General features: G+C 40.6%; 1 protein-coding gene across 2 annotated transcripts in view; it reads right to left on the bottom strand.

Moving 5' to 3' along the window:
• Positions 1-20,900, bottom strand: part of cecr2 (CECR2 histone acetyl-lysine reader) — a 119,131-nt gene that overhangs the window by 61,640 nt on the left and 36,591 nt on the right. For both annotated transcript variants that reach the window (XM_069903709.1, XM_069903710.1), the window contains exon 2: positions 3,947-4,041. In XM_069903709.1, coding sequence (XP_069759810.1) covers positions 3,947-4,041 — 95 coding nt within the window. The remainder of the gene's footprint in view (positions 1-3,946; positions 4,042-20,900) is intronic.

The following is a 20,900-nucleotide window of genomic DNA, read 5'->3' as shown; positions in this document are numbered from 1 at the left end:
CCAGGTTCAAACAAATATTGAACTAACATGCAGAAAAAAAAGAAACAAGAGATGTGCATTTCACGCAGGGTTAAGGCCAGACAGAGATATCAATTTGCACTATTGGAGGTTATTTACATTAGTTTGGTATTCAAAAGTGGGGGTGGAATGTCACTTCAGATGCATTGTACTGAGAAGTTCTTTGTGACACCTTGTTCTTGTCATTCTATTGAATTTGCTCAGCTTGACATTTGTATCACAGACATCCAGGCTACAAGTCTCCACAGTACAATGGAACATAAATACTTCCTATCAGATGCATCTTAAGAACAAAACTTGTATAAAGAAAGATTTTTTAAAAAGTCATGGGGCAGTGATGTTGCCTTGCTTGACACCAATTTGCAGAGATTGGGTTTGTGTGGATTTGTCGGCTAAATTCCCCACATGAAGCAAATGCAAGGTTAAAACAAATTCTTCCACAAACAAGTTTGAGAAGCATGTTCCATAGTCCATCGCAATCAAAAGGCTTTTGTGGGGACTTAAAAAAAAGGCCAGGTATAACTGACAGAGGGCCCCCAGACCTGAAATGTTGTTCAAGGTAGTATCTCATTGGCGAAGACGTTACTGCGACTGCCACAACTGATGGAGACGTCGCGGAGACCTGCTGGACTAGAAAAAGTCTCCAGAAAAATCGAACATGTTTGATTTTCCGGCGACCCAGCTAATCTCTGCAACCAGCAGAGAATCGAGTCGCCAGCAGGTCTCCACCTAGTCTCCAGGCCAGTGAAATAGGCCCTTTAACTATCTATGGAAGCTGCATGACCTGCTGAATTTTACCGGTAAAGTTGTATTTTGCACATGCACAGCTGTTGATGTACTCCAACTTTAGATGTACATATACAGACACTAAACTCCTATCCTTAACTGCAGCATGTGAAAGAATGGGCCTTACAGTTAACATCCACTGGTCTCCCACCCAAACAACCTCCCAACCATAACGGTCCAAAATGTGGGCAACTTCCTCCATATTTAAAGAGTTGTTTTTCTGTGAAGACAGTAGTGAAATTCAGCAGACAATAAATTGCTATAGGAACTCAACAGGTCAGACAGCATCTATGGATAGAAATGATCAGCCAATGTTTCGTTCTGGATCCCCATCAGGACTAGACTATAGGAAAGGAGGTGGTATTATGTATGAAAGAGGCAAGAGGCTGGGGAAGGGGCCCCAGAGGTGATAAGATAGAAGGTGTGGGAGATAGAGAGATTACTAGAAAGGAAGGTGGGGTGAAAAAAATTTAGAGGGGGTAAAAACAATGAACAGAATAGATATGAAGAAGAGATGGAAACAGTGGAACCAGAAGGGGGCTGGTGGTTACCTAAAGTTAGAAAAATCAATGCTTGTGCTGTTAAATTTAGGTTGCCCAAAAGGAATATTATGTGTTGAGTTAAACAAGAAAGTGTGCTGATTTTGGGGTAGGATGCAATGCACAAACATGCTGGAGTAATTCATGCAGCATCCATAGGAAGTAAATAAAGGGTAACCAATGCTTCAGGCCCGGGCCCTTTGTCAGTTATAAGCAAAAACAGGCAGGCACTTAAATAAAAAAGGGGGAAGGAGGTGATAAAAGTGGGAAGAAGCACAGGCTAACAGGTAAGAGGTCATAGGTGGATCTGTCTGACTGATCATATGGTTGTAGAGCTTGTGAGCAGCATTGTTTGGTCTCTCACCTGATAATTGACAAGGCCAAGAACAGGCACGTTTCATGGTGAGAATGGTTTAAGGAGTCAAAATGGCTGGCTAAAGACTATTCCTACCTGCTGAATTATCCCAACAAATTTTCATCCACTTAAGATTTTAGTATTTACAACTTTTGTGTTTCTCGATGATGAAATTCATCATTGCATACCACCAAAGACTTTGGCCAGAGGATTTCATTACACATAGCAGGCACAAAACCAATAGCAACAAGGCCTCTGCATAATCCTTCAAATCTTTATTTTTTTAGGCTCTAATTAAACTTCTTACAGGCAAGCAATGCTCCCCAGAATCCAGACACCAGACTCTGAAAACAGTCATTGCACTCCAAACTTCATCACAGCATGAAATTACCATCTGGACTTAGGAAAAGCTTCAAAGATATATTAATCAAAATGATATCCCATAATTTACTGAAATCATGGTTCTCATCTGTTAATACACAGAGTGTAGAGGATAGCACAGATAGCACCACGCCGTTACAGTAACAGTGACTGGGGTTCGAACCCAGTGCGATCTGGAAGGAGTATGTACATTCCCGTGTCTATGTGGAGTTTCCTCCTAACAGGAGGTGGTCAGTCAATTGGGTGTAATTGGGCAGCACAGGCTTGAGGGGTGAAAGGGCCTGTCCCCATGCTGTACACCTTTAAAAAAAAACCACCATGAATGGTACACACACACAGGAATGCAGATGCTACAGTCTGAAAAAAGCTATTGAAAAAACTCAGTTAGTTAGACAGTATCTGTGGAGGCAAAGTGATGGTTGATACTTTGGTCCAAAACTATTTCTGAACTGAAAGGTGCAAGTAGCACACCACCTGTAGCACACCCACTCATCCTGCTGCACTACAGCACCCTTCTTCCCAGTCTGCAGCATTGTCTGAAAGCCCTGCAAGCAGTTCCACGATTCTTTACTTTACCACTGTAGCACCTACAAACACCTACAGGAACACAAGAAAATGGGAGCAGGAGATGGCACTCTCAAGCCTGTCCCACCACCCGCAATGATCTTAGCTGATCTGCCCAGGCATCAATCCATTCTTGATAGCCCTCAATATTCTGATCATTCAGATATGTATCAAAACAAGACAATCTAGCCTTCTCTTGTGTATCACATTCTGAACTTGAAAAATTATAGATCCAATTTCTTTACCCACTTGTGATAGACAGCCTTTTCATTCCAGGAATTAGCTTTGTGAATCTCTTTTTAGATTGTCTGCGATGCCAGTGGATGCTTTCCTCAGAGAACAAACTGTGCGCAGTTATGGCTTCACCATTACCTAGGCACCAGTCTGACAAAGTGAAAGTGGAGGGAGGGGTGGCAAGTTGCAAGCATTCATGCAATGTATGAAACAACATGGAGGTTGTGAAGGAGCAGCAAGAACTGTGGCATGAGTATTTAAACATGTCCAAAATGATCAGCATCAAAATGATCGTTACACACAGACATTGTAAAGGTTTGTTAATCTGATTCACATTGCAAAAGAGGTTGTACTGACTTCATTAATTTTCAGTTAGTTTTAAGTCCACATTATAAATGTGCATGGAAAAAGCAGTGGATGATGCTAATTTTAAAGTCATATTTACATTAGAAAGTTCTCAAATTTGCCAAAAAAAAAAGATTTCTTGTTTTTAGTCACTTTTGTTCAAAATAATAAATCTAATCGATTATAAAAATCTGTTTAAATGAAGCATCACAATTACAAAGAAGTTGGTAACTTGTATTGCTACAGGATCTACGAAGATCATACAAAACCAACATAGAAACTATTCCCACAAAGAAAACTTCAAACTCAGGTTATCTGTGAGAAGGCACTGGTGATTTTTAGCAAGCTGCTCTTGGTAGCTCTTAGATTTTTGAAGAAAAAAGGGGGAATTAAGTTATAGGGAATATGCAGATAAATGGAGGAGAGTCCAGGTCAAGTGGAGCAGACTCAATGGGCTAGATGGCTGACTCCCGCTCCTGTCTCTATGTTCACAGAATGCAGCTGCTGAATTTCACTTCACTCTGCAGAATTGCACTGTTTTGTCCAGTCTCATTTACTCATTCTTCAACCATATTCAGTGAACTGTTAGGAAGCCCACGAAAATATCTTCAGCTTTTGGCTTATTGATTTTTTTTACTCATCTTGTGTATTGAACAAGAATCAATTACAGCAAAACTCACAATGTGCTGCTATTTTCAAAAAGGAAACAATCCTTTATACATACGTGATATCTCTACGTTGATAGCAGCCTTGTAGTAAACAAGTAATCAGGTCATCAAGAAATTCAATGTCATTTATCAGGAGAGCCTCTTCAAGTTCCTGGTCAAGTTGGAAAATAAAAACGTTAAGTGTAGTGAATTGTAGAAATCAATTAAACAATCAAACATTGACCTCCTGAAACAGTGTCCTCTTTGCCAAATAAATCACTTGACAGGTTTTGAAACTGACAATGTACCTGCCAATATAATGTTTGACTCTCATAGTTATAATTAGCACAGCAAAACCAATGAAGATATGAGTTGATTGTAAAAAATCCTGCAAAACAGGCAGGCTATCCCTGGAAAATAGAGAACCAAATACATTTCAAAATCACCAAACTGATTTAATTACACAAAACATTAGCTTGAGTTTTCTATGGGGAAAAAGGCTAGAATTCTGGAATGTCCTCAAAACATTGTACTTTCAGCATCTCGTTAAATTGTGATCCATTGTATTTAGACAATGTAAACCCATGCTTTTGAGTAGTCTGTTTCAATGCAATTTCATATCTAATTTTTTTTTAATCTTCCCCTAAAATGGTCATCATGTTGACTTGGGTCTCTCTCATTCGTAACCCTCAATTTATCTTTGTGGCTCTCCGATAGTCATTCTCCTTTGCGTGTGAACACTTTTTTTAAAAAAAACAAAATAGACTTTAGTCACAATAAATAATTTCTTTCCATTCTTCATTTCATATCCATCATTGTGCTTTGTTATATTCACTTCGATTTACACCATTATGACCACTGTGGCACCTTGTTCGTACTCCCATCTCTGATGTTTGAGCTTCCCACTGTCTTAGTCTGGAAATCGAAGGGCTCTACACTATGGTCCTTCCCCACAGCATCTTTGTGATGGCTGCACCAAGCTTCAGTGCATCCCTCAGCATGCACTCCTGCAGACTGGAACGTGCCAGCCCAACACCACTTGCACCAACATCTTCGCGTGCTGCAAGACCAATCGATTGCTGGCAGAGCAAAGTGCGTCTTTCAGAGTTGATGGTCTTCCAGCAATTCTGGATGTCTGACTGTGTGCATCCCCAGGAGCAGCCATGAAATCAGAGTCTTTTGTCCATGCTGCTGCTGGGGATAAACTGCGACAGTTCATAAAACAAAACAAAATCACTATCCTTTTCAGGCAAGCCTGTTGTTGACCCCATTTCTTTAGGTCTTTTGATAGTTGGCCTCTGCATGGAAGTTAGCTAAAAGCCAAATGAGAAGGTATTTCTTACCTTTTCATGAAGGTCCAGAAAAGCCTGCTTTGATGTCCCCTTTCAGCCTGGAGGCAGCTGGGGCATTGCTACAGCACTCAGGAGGTGTGGCTACTGATGCCATGACGCCATACATATGCACCAAGCAATGGCCAACTTCGTTACCTATAATCCCCCACGCACCTGGAACCAGAACAGTTCCAGCTACGAGGGGGATCATGGGCAAGGTAGATGATGGCCATTGATCTGCTGTGTATTGAACCACCCTTTCCACCTTTGTGTGTGTGTGTGTGTGTGTGTGTGTGTCCTTCATCTATATCAAGTGTTGTTAATATCTTTTATGGTACAAGAGAGTTCCCAATCTTTATCAAGTGTTCTTAATATCCTTCATGGTACAAGAGAGTTCCCAATCTTTTCTGCTCATTTCACTATCCTCTCCAGGGTCTTGCTGTTCAAGAAGGGTGGGGCATGGGTCTCACCTATGCCACATACAGCAGTCTCAAGAGCTGACCAGGTTCTTTCCTGTTATTAAGAGGGAGAGTCACAGGAAAAGATTCAATTTTTAGTGGATCTTTGTGATCTTCAACCTCTTGATGTTCCCCTTGGTAGCTTCTCACTAGGTCATTGGGCAGTCGAAGAAGGGTTTCACTGTTCTCCAACTAGCATACTCCTTTAGATCCTCTGCATTCTCTGGAGTCAGCAATTTCACAATCTCAAATTCTTGTTGCAAGCACCTCCAAACTAGATCCCCATCACCCTCAGATGATCAGATCTAAATGTGAAGTGGATGGTGGACCTGCCAGAGCAGTGCCTTGCTCTTATTCTAGTTTACCCTGGCACCCGATTCCAACTCAAATCGGCTACAGATGCTAATCAATCTGCGGATTGATCATGTCTGAACCAAAGACAGCGACAATGTACAGGGAAGTCTTGACCTGAGTGCCTTCACTGCCTGGCAATTCACTCTTTGCTGATGGATTCGGCAAAGGGCTCTATGCAGCACACAAATTGGACTGGGAAGAGATGGCAACCTTTCCCAACTCCAGACGATGGGGAAGCTATGCATTTTTCACCCATTGATTGTGATATGGATACCTGTGTAGAGCGGTTTAATCCAATTTTAATCCAATTTTGATTTCCCTCCCCAAAATCCATTTTAGAGAGCACATCCATCATGTATGTGTGTAAATCTGATTGAAGGTCTTCTTCTGATCTAAGCTGACCAAACAAGTGTTTATCCTCCTGTCCTGCATGTATACGACCACATCTCTGAGCAGCATGAGGCTATGAGAGATCTTCCTGCTTGGAACCCTGCAGGTTTAGTCTGGGTAATTACCTCCAGCAGGGCAGACTTGATTCAATTGATGATGGCCTTGAACAGGATTATGAAGTTGACGCTTCACGATTTTATGAGTTTCCAATTCCTGATATCCTCCTCCCCCTTCTGTTTGAAGATGAGGGTGAAGATGCCTTCTTCATGGAATCTGACATGCTGCCTACTAGGACCAAAGCTTTCAATACTTCCAGCCAGTCCAGGCTCACTCAGTCTCACAGAGCCACATACAACTCAGTCAGTAAGCCATCGCTTCGGTGAGACTCAACTCTACCCGAAGGAACAGATGGTGTCCTTCAGTTCTTCCAGGGTAATTGGCTGGTCCAGACTATCCCACTTGCTGTCATCTAAGACTTCCATAATAGAGGACAAGATGTTTTGGGAGGCCTTTCTGTCTGCAGTTTTTATGTTGTACAGTTCAGCATAAAGGTATCTGCAGATCCTCTGTATACCCATCTCTGAGGATGTGGCTGACCAGTCTTAAGACTGTGGATCACAGAGCTGCTTCTGTGAACATTTTGAAAGAAGCGTAAGCAAATCTCATTCTGTGCAGGTCAGCAGATTCTGGATAGGAAGATGACCTTGGAGATTTTGTCGGAGTTCCTCCCTCACATCCACCACTCTTGACTGCAGAAGGAGGAGTTATCGCAGGTGAGTCTGGAGTTGGCTCAGTTCCCTTGCCTCTGTCTTGCTCTCCAGACATCACTGAGATTAAAGAACCTCTTGATGTTCCCCTTGGTAGCTTCTCACTAGGTCACTGGGGAGTCGAAGAAGGGTTTCACTGTTCTCCAACTAGTATACTCCTTTAGATCATCTATATTCCCTGGAGTCAGCAATTTCACAATCTCAATTGCCTCAATTTATTTGATATGTGTTCATCTCTTGTTGATATCACTTTTGCAATTTTAACTTCATCCTGCTTTCTACTTACATTACAGTCATCCAATTTCTTTTTCTCTCATTCCCACTATTCATATTCCTTTCCAATTTCTAATTGCAATTTCTTCTAGTCTAATTTCCAAAACCCTAACTTGTTTTTCTTATCCCAAGAATTCAACCAATTCTTTTTTGTTTTGCATTTTTTGGATAGTGTTGTGAAATAACAGAGACATTCCTCCCAGTTCATGAAATAAATTTCGGAGTACCTAGCCGAGTACTGAAAACCTCTACTGACCACTGGCCAACGTATTCACTGATATCTTCAACATCTCTCTCCAACCCAGCTATTTCAAATAGTTTACCATAAAGTACAGTTGAGGGGTGTCTTTCAACCAGTGACACTCTCAGCCATAGTGTTCAAGTGTTTGGAGAGGCTGGTGCTGAAGCATATCAGCTCCTGGCTGAATGGCAACAAGGGTTATTCCAATTTGCCTACAGCAGCAATAGAACACAGCAGATGCCATCTCACTAGAACACCTGGATAGCAAAGATGCATTCATCAGGATGCTCTTTTATTGATTACAGTTCACCATTCAACACCATCAGCACTTCAAAATTGATCAGCAAACTCTAAGCCTGGGCCTCAATACTCCACTGTGTAATTGGATCCTGGATTTCTCACCTCCAAATCCCAATCAGTGCAGATTATTAAGAACACCTCCACAATCTCCATCAGCACCAAAGCACCACAGGGTTGTGTACATAGCCCCTTGCACTACTCATTCTGACTGTGGGGCATGGTACAATAATAAGACCAATTACAAATTTACTGACAGTGCCATAGTAGTGGGCTGTTAAAAGAAGAGGGGTGATGAGTCAGCATGAGGGAAATTGAAAACTTGGCTGAACGGTATACTAACAACAAGCTCACCCGTAATGTCACCCAAACCAAAAGAGGTGAATGTGGACTTTAGGAGGGGAAATCAGAAGTGTACAATCTAATGATCGTTGGGAGGACAGAGGTGGAGAGGGTGAGCAAATTTAAATTCCTGATAGTCACCATCTCGGAGGACCTTTTTAGACCCATCATACCAATGTCATGGCAAAAAAGGCATGTCAGCGTCTCTACTTATTCAGGAGTGTTATTAATATTCCCTCAGTTACCATTATTCCCTCCGTGCTGGTCAAGAAGCTTCAAACTCCAGGCCTCTGTAAACCACCCCTCCCTCCACAACTGGATCCTTGACTTTCTCATTTGAAACCAGTCAGTAAAAATTGGAAATAACGTTTTCTCCTCACTGGCGCACCCCAAGGTTGTGTGCTTAGCCCACTGCTCTACTCATTATACAACCACGACTGTGTGGCCAAGCACAATTCCAATGACATCTACGTTTGCCAATGACACCACAGTTGTCAGCAGAATCATAAATGGCAAAGAGGAAGCATGCAGGAAGGAGATAGATCAGGTCGTTGAATGGTGTAACAAAAAAAACCTTGCTTTCAACGTTAGCAAAACCAAGGAGATGATTGTGGACTTCAGGAGGAAGTCAGGGGAATGTGACCCAGTCCTCATCGAGGGTTCATAGTGGAGATGGAACTTCAAATTACTGGGTGTCAACAATCATAAGGGAGGCTCACCAGCAACTATACTTTGTGAGGTGTCTGAGGTTTCTTATGTCACCGAAGACAAACTTCTACAGGTATAGCATGGAGAGCATTCTGGCTGGTTGCATCACTGCCTAGTATGGAGACAACTCAGGATAAAAATAAACTCCAGAGGGTTGTTAACTCAGCCAGCGACATCACAGGCAGAGTCTTAAAAAGGCAGCCTCTATCCTCAAAGACCTCCCCACCACCAAAGGCCACGTCCTCTTCACTCTGCTACCATTGGGGAAAAGATGAAGGAGGCTATAGATGAGCACTCAGTGGCACAAGGACAGCTTCTTCCCCACTGCCATCAGATTCCTGAATGATCAATGAACCAAAGACACTGCCTTATTATTTTAATTTTATTTTTTATATAGTAAATATCTTAAGATGGTTATAATATGTATGTTTGCACTGTGACGCTGCCACAAAACACTGAATTTCATGACTTGTTCATGACAATAAATTCTGATTCTGTGTTTGTGGAAACCTTGGCAAACATCAACACATGTGAAGTGCTGACCGGCTGCATCACGGCCTCTGACCGACTGGAAAGCCCTGCAAAAGGTTGTGGATGCAGCCCAGTGCACGACAGGCAAAACTCTCCCCACCATCTAGAATATTTATATAGAACACTGCCGTCAGAGTGCAGCAACAACCATCAAGGATCCGCACCACCCAGGACATGCTCTGTTCCTGCTCTGCCATCAGGAAAGAGGAACAGGTGCCACAAGGCTTGTTTCTCTAGATTCAAGAATAGCTGCTACCCCTCAACCATCATATGCCTGAACAATGGACTCATTCAGAGACTCATTTAAGGACTCATACTTCGATCAATATTTATTATTGAATATATTTCACTGCATTTGCACATTTTTTTTTACATTTCTTTCCTCTTCAGTACATTTTACAGTCATCAGAATTGGAAATTCTGCCTGGACTACAGGAAAAATCTCAGGATTCTGTGATGTCATATATATATTCTGGCAAAGTTTTCTTAATGTCTCTGTGAAGTTACAGAGGATATTTTGCTTAACAGCATTATATAAACCGCATAGTTATGAAGTGTTTAATTTTCCCCCAAACCATATCCAACTATATCTGGCAAGACTGACAAACTTGAAGCAAAAAACCAATAATGACCAAAATCTGAAGCAAAGAGTTAGCAATGAAACCAGAAAATATCAAAAACAACTCAGGTCAGAATGTAAGTGCCTGAAATGTTGATTGTTTCCCTTTGTGTGAATGCAGTCTTATCTACTGAGATTTCCAGTATTTTTTTTAAAAACAGATTTAAAACATCTGCCATTTGTGTTTTATTATCAAAGTATTGGCAATAATCTGCTGATCAGATAGCACCTGTGTAGACAGATACCACTCACATTCCAGGTAACAACCTTCCATTTGGTATAATCTACTGATTATAGTAACGTTTATCATCATGAAGGCAACCCAACGAAACAGCATTCACCGGTCCTCAGTGCAAAACATGCAGACACAAGACAAAGACAATACATATTCAGGACAAGTATTTGTATATACAAATAATTAAATAGTTTTGGGAGTCTCAGATAGTTCGTGTGAGCAGTTCCTTTGGTCATTCAGCATTCTCACTGCCTGTGGTGTTGGCATTGATACCCATATATCTTTCTCAATAGAAGCAGCTGAAAGATATAGTGTGCAGGATGGAAAGAGTACTCAACAATTTTGCATGCCCTCTTCAGACAACGATCATGGTAGATCACGTCGATGTGGGAGGAAGGAGTCTCCAGTGATCTTCTCTTGCACTCTTATGGAACTGTGAATAGATATCCAATCTATTATAGAATTCCTTAGTTCTGACGTCTGCATGTCATGCCTTATGTGTTCTGGAGTCAACACTGAGGACATTTGAACTGCCCAGATGAAAACTCACAATGCAAGTCAACGAAATTTGTGATAGTGGTGAGTCATTTCAGAGCTGCACTCACATCAAACTGATGATGAGCAGTCTGTGGGAATATTCTTCCTAGTTTAGCATGAAATTGGTAGTAGCAAGACATCTGTCATATCTAAATCAAGTGCAAACTTCTTAATCACTCGGAGAATACCATTTCTGGGCTTTTCATTCCAAATTTAACCCAGAACCAAATGACTCAGCTGGTATAGGTGGTCTCATGGCCCCATTAGTCCAGGTTCAATCCTGACCCCTGGTGCCTTCTATGTAGAAATTTGCATATTCTCTGCAATGATGTGGGTTTCTTCCAAGTGCTCTGGTTTCTTCTAATAGTTCAAAGTCGTGCAGATTCATAAATATCTCTTAAAATTCATCCAAGTGTATAGATAAATGGCAGATAGTAGGAATTATAAAGAAAGTTGGGAGAATAGGATACAGGGAAATTTTGTGGGAAATGGATTGCTGTGAGCTAGTGTTGACTTAATGGCTCAAATGGCCTCATTCTATGAAATGGGGAGTGGATGGTCCTCAGCATTAGTTCCCATGAAATTAACTGGATTTAATATTTCCTTATGGATGATATTCGAAACATCTTTATCCAGATCTTTAATGGAAGCTTTTCAATTACTGATCACGTAATTCAAGTAAGGCTTCAAAGCTCCTGTGTGCAAGGCAAGAAATATACATACTATACATACATGAGTTTGGCACGCAACTGATTTTCTCAAACCCAGTACAAAGAAATGGCAGGTAGGATGCAGATTTTTTATCATGTTGAGTGTTTGAAATATAGTAAACCCCTCTTCCAGTCAATAGAATAAGAATTGTTTTGGAGAGTGAAAAAGGATTATGACCCACAATTTCTGAGCACCGCAGAATTGTTCACAATCACAAAACCTGAAATTTAGTGCAGGCCAGTTCTGCAGCACTGAACCATACTGAAAAGGGGGACCGAGTTTCCAATGGAGCCCACAACTTAGAACACTAACGTGCAGGATTGAAGCATCATTCGAGGCATTCCACAATGTCAGATCTTTGTTACTGCAGGATCTTGTGAACCAATACATGTCAACATTCCAAGAAAATTGTCTTGGAAATTTGTTTGACTCAGTTGACAATTTTCACTTTAATTTAAGCCCCATTCTGAGGATCTGATGATTAAGTACTGACCCTCTTGTGCTGTAACTTGTACTGAAATGCTTTACCAAAACAAAAAAAAAGGTCATGTTTTAGGCATTGGAAAGGCAGCGGAGGTCACATTGACTTTTTGAGTGAAGAGAAAAATTGCAAACTGGAGAAACATAGGGGGTACATGCCAGAAAGCACAGAGCCCAGAAAACCGAGAGGTAGGTTAAGGCTTGGAGGCAAAGGATGTGGAAGAAAGCAGAGGTGATGAAGCAGACAGGCACTCCTCACGTGTTAATCCTCTCATTCCTGGGATTATTCCCGTAAACTTCTTCTGGACTCTCTCTCCAATACCAGCACATCTTCCTTAAATATGAAGCTCCAAACTGCTTGCAACATTCCAATTTCATCTGGCCTATGCCCAGTAAAGCCTCAGAATTACGTCTTTGCTTTTAAATTCTTAAAAATGAAGACCAAGATTAGATAACACTAGTTGTTCCAGGAGTTACAACACTAACATCTTCGTGTGAAAAATTGTCTGGGTGTGTCCTGTTCGTAAAAAACATGAGAAATCCAATCTGGCTTATTGTACTAGTCTCTTCTCAATGAGAAGAGCTATGAAATTTCTCAGGGCAGTGTTTTAGGCCCATGTCTTCAGCTGCTTCATTAGTGAGTTTGTATAGCAAGGTGAAAAATGAGTGATAATTGCATAATGTTCAATCCATTTGCAACTCCTTTGCAAATGATGCAGTAGAGCTTAGACAATATTCATGCAATAGATGATTAGCTGAGCAATATTTGTACCACAAAAGACAAGATAAATGCAGGAGTGGAGGCAATCGCCAACTTTTTTGCTGAATGCAGGTTCAGAAACAGGAGAAGGATGCAAAGGTCCTCGTTACGGTTCGTCCCCAATGGCAGGATGACAGAGGACTCTGTGTGTGTTCCTGGCAATAGCCCATAGCTCAGAGTCAGACATCCAGAGCTGCTGGAAAATCAACTCTGTGAAAGATGCACTTGGTCTACCCAAAACCTTTCAGCATATGAAGATTCTGGACTAGGAATACTGCCAATTGGCACATTCCAGGCTGCAGGAACACGGAGGCTTAGTGCAGCCAACGTGAGGGCGCTGTAGGAAAGAGTAGAGTCCTCCCATCACTAGGCACTGTGGGGAAGTCCCTCAACCAACTGAGGCCAGGTTGAGGAGAGGGTAGATGGGGAGAAAGAATAAGGTGGTAATGGTGAATTTAGAGAACAAATGTAACAATGTACATTGATAGGAATGTATAGGTATGACTGATATGTGTGTGAAAAGATTGAAAGGTTTTCTTTTCTGTAATTTTATTTATTGTGAATAAAGTCTATTTTTGGTTTTAAAAAAGTAGAGAATCATTTCCAGGGAGAGAGAATCTAACTACTTATCCTTGACATCCGCATTAGCATTGTCAAGCCTTCAAAATAGTATTCTGTGGGTTATCATTGAACAGAATGTCAACTAGAGCAGTCTCAAAATACCCTGGTTACATCAGATCAGAGGCTGGGCAACCTGCAGAGACTGTCTCACCTCCTCACATGAACATGTCACAGAATTCACTGATTTGCACAGTACTGCAGATGCAAATATTGCTACAAATTACAGTTAAAAACTGCACATGTCAGCAGAGACTAGAGAGGCTAAATGGCCTGTTTTCTGTAGCGTTGTGTGGCTCTAAGAGTAAGTGAGGTCTTGTCTGTGGTTCATTGTCCATTCAGAAATCTGATGGCAGAAGGGAAGAAGCTGTTTTTGGACCACTGGCTTCTGCACCTCCTTCCTGAAGGAGGCAGAGTGAAAAGGGCATGGCTTGGGTGGTGGGAGTCCAAGGATAGAGGCTGCTTTCTTAAGACACAGCCTCTTGTAGATAGTGAAAACTGATACCCTCCACGTACAATGCACAAACCAGGAATATCATGGAATACTCTCCTTTTGGCTGGAAGTGCAGTGCCAATAACTCCACAGATGCTTGACAAAAAGTGGCAACGTATCAATGACCCCAAATATTTATTTCCCCCTCTACTCCTGGATGATAGTTTTAGTTTGTGCATTGAGGTTACTCATCCAGGCTATTGGGATAGTATCCACCAAAGTTGCAACTTCTACCACGAGAACTACGGGGCATCATTTGTATGGAAACACCACAATTTGCCTTTCCTCTGAGTCATGCACCATCCTGACTTGATGTTGTCACTGGGTCTAAACTCTGGAACAGTATTTAACAATGGAGAGTCCTCATGAGATAGACTGTAGCAATTCAAGGCACCAGCTCACCATCACGTTCTCACTTACAACTGGAACTAGACAAATCCTAAAAATTAACAAAGAAAACAATCCAATCCACCATTAACAGTAACTTAAATGCATTACAATTAATGTATTCTGTTGGTCAGGAACAATCCTCCCCTTAAATCAAGTGGAGTACACCAAAAAGACAACTGCCACCTATTCTTTCACCCAACCATCTAGTATACAATATTTTATACATGCTTTGCCTTATTCTCTCAAGGGAAGCAATTCAAAAAATAGTATAGTGCAACAGCAGCATCTTATCTTTTCTCTGACATTGCTGTAACATTCTGAAATCAGTACGGAATTCAACAACTTCAGGTTACATGGCTTCATCTTCATCAGAACAACTTCAGCTTCACTCACTCAGAAATTTCTTTTGCCCAATTCATTCCTCTCCCAACTTATCTCACGATATTTTCTTAATTTGCTAGTTGCAAGTTGGGGCAGGGATGAGGTTTCCAGCTATTCAGAGAATGCATCTCCAAAAGGGGACCGAATGGAACATTGTCAAGATTCTTAAATGACAAAACTGGGTTGTATTGCGAGTTGTGACGAAGATGCAATGCAGCTTTGAGACAGTTTAAAGTAGTCGAGGAAGTGCTCATATTTGACGTATACATGTGGATAATTGTGAAGTTATCCCATTTGGGAAGATAAACTGAAATCAGCAGTTATTTAACATCATAATGCATCAGGAAGAGTTCAAATAAAAAGGAACCTTAGAACCCTCATACACCAGTCCCCCTCCAAAAAAAATCAAATATGCAGGTGCACTAAGTAAGCAGTTCAGGTGGCAAATGATATATTGGCCATCCCTGCAGGATGATTGGAGAACAGGAGCAGAGATGCCTTGTTGGCATTATACAGTGGCTTATTTTAATTATTCCTGGATCAAAGTGTATAGTTTTAGTCTCCTTATCCAAGAAAGGAAATATGTACAAAGAAAGGATGATGAAAATTCACCAGACTGGTTCCTAGCTTTACAGAGGGCAGATTGGGTTGACGAAGCATAAATTCAAACAAGTTTAAAAGGATCTCATTCAAATATACAACATTCTGAAATGGATCAACAGGGTGGCTGCTGGGAAGTCTCAAGACATTTATAACTGAAAGGAGGGAAATGTTTTCACCCAGGGGACACAAACGGTGGAAGTGTCTACCACGGAAGGCTGTGGAGGTCAAATTTCTGAATATACTTAATGTGGTAATAGGTTTTGGAATGTGCACTGACATCAGAGGGAGGCCCAACCATGGCCATATTAATTGGAAAAGTAGGAATGGAAGATCAAATGGACTAGTCCTGCTCTAATTTTTCAGTTGCCATTTCAAAAACATTGCTGATTAGCATTAATCCAAGGTGCAAGGGTACATGCTGCATCACACACAAACAAGGTGTGAGCAATGTGAGGACACAAAAGGCTTCTTCAGAATCCGCCTGAAGAGAAAGTGGCCCTTTGATTTGTCGTTCAGGTGGCAACACTAAAAGCGCAGCGCTGGCCACCTGAAGGGAAACATCTGAGTGCACTCTGGCTCCTGTCCCATGAACCATCAAGTTAGGATGGCTGGCTATCAGCTCAGGGACAGTCCTCGTGGAATATCCCCACATTGATCGCTCTGCCTCCGGTAGAGGAGAAGGAGGCTGGGGCGGGCGAGAAGGCAGCTGGGGCAGGCGGCCGGCGGGGGAGAAGGCGGCTGGGGCGGCCGGCCGGCGGGGAAGGCGGCTGGGGCGGGCGGCCGGCAGGGAAGAAGGCGGCTGGGGCGGGCGGCCGGCAGGGAAGAAGGAGGCTGGGGCGGGCGGCCGGCAGGGAAGAAGGAGGCTGGGGCGGGCGGTGGGTGAGTATGGCGTTCAAGTCGGGTGCCGGCATTGTTTCAGCCATCCCCCTTCTCCCCTGCCGGCTGCTCCAGCCTCCTTCTCTCCTGAAGGCTGCTCCAGCCCCCTTCTCCTCCACCGGCCGCTCTAGCCCCGCAGTCCCTGTGCTGACAGCTCAGCCAGCTGCCCGTCCCGACGTCCTGCACCGGGTGGTGGGAAGGGGCAGTTGGGAGAAGAGCAGTCAGGTGCTCACCAGCTGACTGTTAACCAGAATGCAGCCGCTTTTAGGTGGCTGCATTCAGATGGCTGGGGAGGCCACTGTGCTGTGGCAATTATCCCTCTCGAGGGAGGGTTACAAAGTTCGCCTTGCAAGCGCCTCCTGCACATTCACATGGCCTCCCAACAGCCACATATTGCCAAAATATGTGGCTTTACAAGCGGGGCAATTGGCCACCTGAAAGTGCCTAAAGGAATAAGACTAGAAAACAACACTTCCTCCAGTTAATCTCCAATTGCAAATTATGTTCAAAAGGTCATAACCTATCTGGTGTAGTGAAGAATGACACACGCTCAATGCACTTATAGTCAAGCCTGGTTTATTGCACTCTTTGCCCCTGTTTATATAGGCCTAGTTTCCTGCCGTTGGGCCCGGTTTTCTTGCTGTTGTCAATGGAAGTGATGTCAGCAGCATTCTAGTTGCTGATTGGTTTATTTTCCCGTCACACGGGCAGTCAGCCAAGGAGAAAGGCCATTAGCCTGCGCGGGCCTTGTGTAATTGCTGCATTCGACCCCCATTTTGTGTGTTGGGCCGCCTCCTGGGTAGCAGGCCACTACACTGGTGTGTTTTTCATTCAACTGCAGTAAATGTAAAACTTTGTCTGCAGTTGTGAGAACTGTATGCAATGCACTGAGTTACTATGAAATATTTAACTCTATAAAAATTAAAGAATTTATCTGATAAGATTTTGAAATATTCAGTGGAAAACCAAAACAACTTCCACACCCATGCAGAACTGACCCATCCCGACTGTCAAGCTAGTTTAGTCAAACACAAAACTTTGAAGTTAATAAAAGTCAGCAGGATCCACTTTGACTTGTTAACCGCAATAACAAATTACAGTAGGCACCCAATTAGTGCACTGATCTAAAGTCATTTTATCAAACGTTTTTGCACCTTATTAAAACTATTGAAAAACAGTTTACACTAGGTCCCAAGTAGGATACACCTATAGAAATTTAAAATTACAATATTTAGTGAAGGTTTGTTAAGATCACACTCATGTTTTTGTTCAAGTTAAATTGTTTGCAAAATTTGGATAGCGTCTTCAGTCAACAATTTAATACACCGAACTCTTCCCATCAAACACAAAGGAATCAAACTTCTGTCACAATTAATATTTATTAACTTGCGAGGGTGACCCATTTTATTGGATACGTTCTGCTTGGGAGGTAAATTGTTCCTGAATGCTATTAATGTATTGAAGGTGTGACGTGTCCTTAGTTTGTAAATCCTCAGTCTTTTTTTTTTTAATTTTTTTTTCACACCATAAACCACACTGACCAAGATACATACATTTTCCTTTTCAAATATATACAATGTCATTTTCTCCCCCCTCCCTCCTCCCATCCCACCCTCGCTACCTCCCCCCCCATTCATTTTAAGTACAAAATCTAAGACACATTAAACCAGTCAAACAATGTTGTCATTCAATAAAAATAAACAAGAAATTCCACTGAGTCAATTCTTTTCATTTCCTTCTCCTTTCGTTAATTTAGGTGGTAGATGTCCCCGGTAGGTTTTCTCTATTGTGTTTCATGTATGGCTCCCATATTTGTTCAAATATTTCAATATTATTTCTTAAATTATATGTTTTTTTTCTAATGGAATACATTTATTCATTTCTACATACCATTGTTGTATTCTCAAATTATCTTCCAATTTCCAGGTTGACATAATACATTTTTTTGCTATGGCTAGAGCTATCTTAACGAATCTTTTTTGTGCACCATCCAAATCAAGTCCAAATTCTTTATTTTTTATGTTACTTAGGAGGAAGATCTCTGGGTTTTTTGGTATATTGTTTTCTGTAATTTTATTTAATATCTGGTTTAGATCTTCCCAAAATTTTTCTACTTTCTCACATGTCCAGATTGCATGAATTGTTGTTCCCATTTCTTTTTTACAACGAAAACATCTGTCAGATACTGTTGGGTCCCATTTATTTAACTTTTGAGGTGTAATGTATAGCCTGTGTATCCAGTTATATTGTATCATACGTAACCTCGTATTTATTGTATTTCTCATCGTTCCAGAGCATAACTTCTCCCATGTTTCCTTCTTTATCTTTATATTTAAATCTTGTTCCCATTTTTGATTAGTTTTACCATTTGTTTCCTCATTCTCCTTTCCTTGCAGTTTAATATACATATTTGTTATAAATCTTTTGATTGTCATTGTATCTGTAATCACATATTCAAAGTTACTTCCCTCTGTTAACCTCAGACTACTTCCTAATTTGTCCTTCAAGTAGGATCTCAATTGGTAATATGCCAACACTGTATCTTGAGTTATATTATATTTATCCTTCATTTGTTCAAAGCATAATAATCTATTTCCTGAAAAACAATTTTATATTCTTTTGATCCTTTTTTCTCCCATTCTCTAAAGGAAAGGTTATCTATTGTAAAAGGGAGTAACTGATTTTGCGTCATTATTAGTTTTGGTAATTGGTAATTTATTTTATTCCTTTCTACATGAATCTTCTTCCAAATATTGAGTAGATGATGTAATACTGGAGAACTCCTACGTTGCACCAATTTGTCATCCTATTTATATAATATGTGTTCAGGTATCTTTTCCCCTATTTTATCTAGTTCTAATCTAGCCCAATCTGGCTTTTCCCTTGTTTGATAAAAATCTGATATGTATCTTAATTGTGCAGCTCTATAATAATTTTTAAAGTTTGGCAATTGTAAGCCTCCTTGTTTATACCATTCTGTTAATTTATCTAGTGCTATCCTCGGTTTCCCCCCTTTCCATAAAAATTTCCTTATTATTTTCTTTAACTCCTTGAAGAATTTCTCTGTCAAGTGTATTGGCAATGCCTGAAATAGGTATAGTATCCTTGGGAAAATGTTCATTTTAATACAGTTTATCCTTCCTATTAGTGTTAGTGGTAAATCTTTCCAATGTTCTAAATCGCCCTGTAATTTTTTTCATTAGTGGATAATAATTGAGTTTATATAGATGGCCGAGATTTTTATTTATTTGTATACCTAGGTATCTTATTGCTTGCATTTGCCATTTGAATGGTGATTCCTTCTTAAATTTTGAGAAATCCACATTATTCATTGGCATTGCTTCACTTTTATTTACGTTAATCTTGTAACCCGACACTTCTCCATATTCCTTCAATTTCTTACATAATTCTTTTATTGATAGTTCTGGTTCTGTTAAGTATACTATAACATCGTCCGCAAATAGACTGATTTTATATTCCTTATCTTTTATTTTTATCCCTTTTATATTATTTTCTGTTCTTATCAATTCTGCTAGTGGTTCTATAGCTAACGCGAACAATAAGGGTGATAGTGGGCATCCCTGCCATGTTGATCTGCTTAATTAAATTGCTTTGATATATATCCATTTACTGTCACTTTCGCCAATGGCCCCTTGTATAATGCTTTAATCCAATTAATAGACTTCTCTGGTAAACTGAATTTTTGCAACACTTTGAATAAATAATTCCATTCTACTCTGTCAAAGGCCTTTCTCTGTGTCTAAAGCAACTGCTACTGTTGGCGCTTTACTCCCTTCTACTGCATGAATTAAGTTAATAAATTTACAAATATTGTCTGTTGTGCGTCTTTTTTTAATAAATCCAGTTCGGTCTAGATTTACCATTTTAGGTGCATAATCTGCTAATCTGTTTGCTAATAATTTAGCTATTATCTTATAATCTGTGTTAAGTAATGATATTGGTCTATATGACGCTGGTGCGAGTGGATCTTTCCCTTGCTTTGGTATTACTGTAATTATTGCTGTTTTACATGAATCTGGTAAGCTTTGTGTTTTGTCAATCTGGTTGATTACTTCCAGGAGGGGAGGAATTAATAAATCTTTAAATGTTTTATAGAATTCTATTGGGAATCCATCCTCTCCTGGTGTTTTATTATTTGGTGGTTTTTTTTATTATCTCTTGTATTTCTACTATTTCAAATAGTTCTGTTAATTTATTTTGTTCCTCTATTTGTAATTTTGGTAGTTCAATTTTAGTTAAAAATTCGTCTATTTTGCCTTCTTTCCCTTCATTTTCAGTCTGGTATAATTGTTTATAGAATTCTCTAAAGTGTTCATTAATCTCCGTTGGATTATATGTGATTTGTTTGTCTTTTTTCCTTGATGCCAATACCATTTTCTTAGCTTGTTCTGTCTTAAGCTGCCATGCTAGAATTTTATGCGTTTTTCCCCCCTAGTTCATAATATTTCTGTTTTGTCTTCATTATGTTCTTCTCCACCTTATATGTTTGTAGTGTTTCATATTTTATTTTTTTATCTGCCAATTCTCTTCTTTTAGTTGTATCTTCCTTCATTGCTAATTCTTTTTCTATATTTACTATTTCCCTTTCCAACTGCTCTGTTTCCTGATTGTAGTC

The sequence above is a fragment of the Narcine bancroftii genome, chromosome 11 (assembly GCF_036971445.1).
Source record: "Narcine bancroftii isolate sNarBan1 chromosome 11, sNarBan1.hap1, whole genome shotgun sequence".
Taxonomy (NCBI): Eukaryota; Metazoa; Chordata; class Chondrichthyes; order Torpediniformes; family Narcinidae; genus Narcine; species Narcine bancroftii.
The sequence above is the reverse complement of the archived record's forward strand: the minus strand, read 5'-3'. Positions and strand labels throughout refer to the sequence as shown.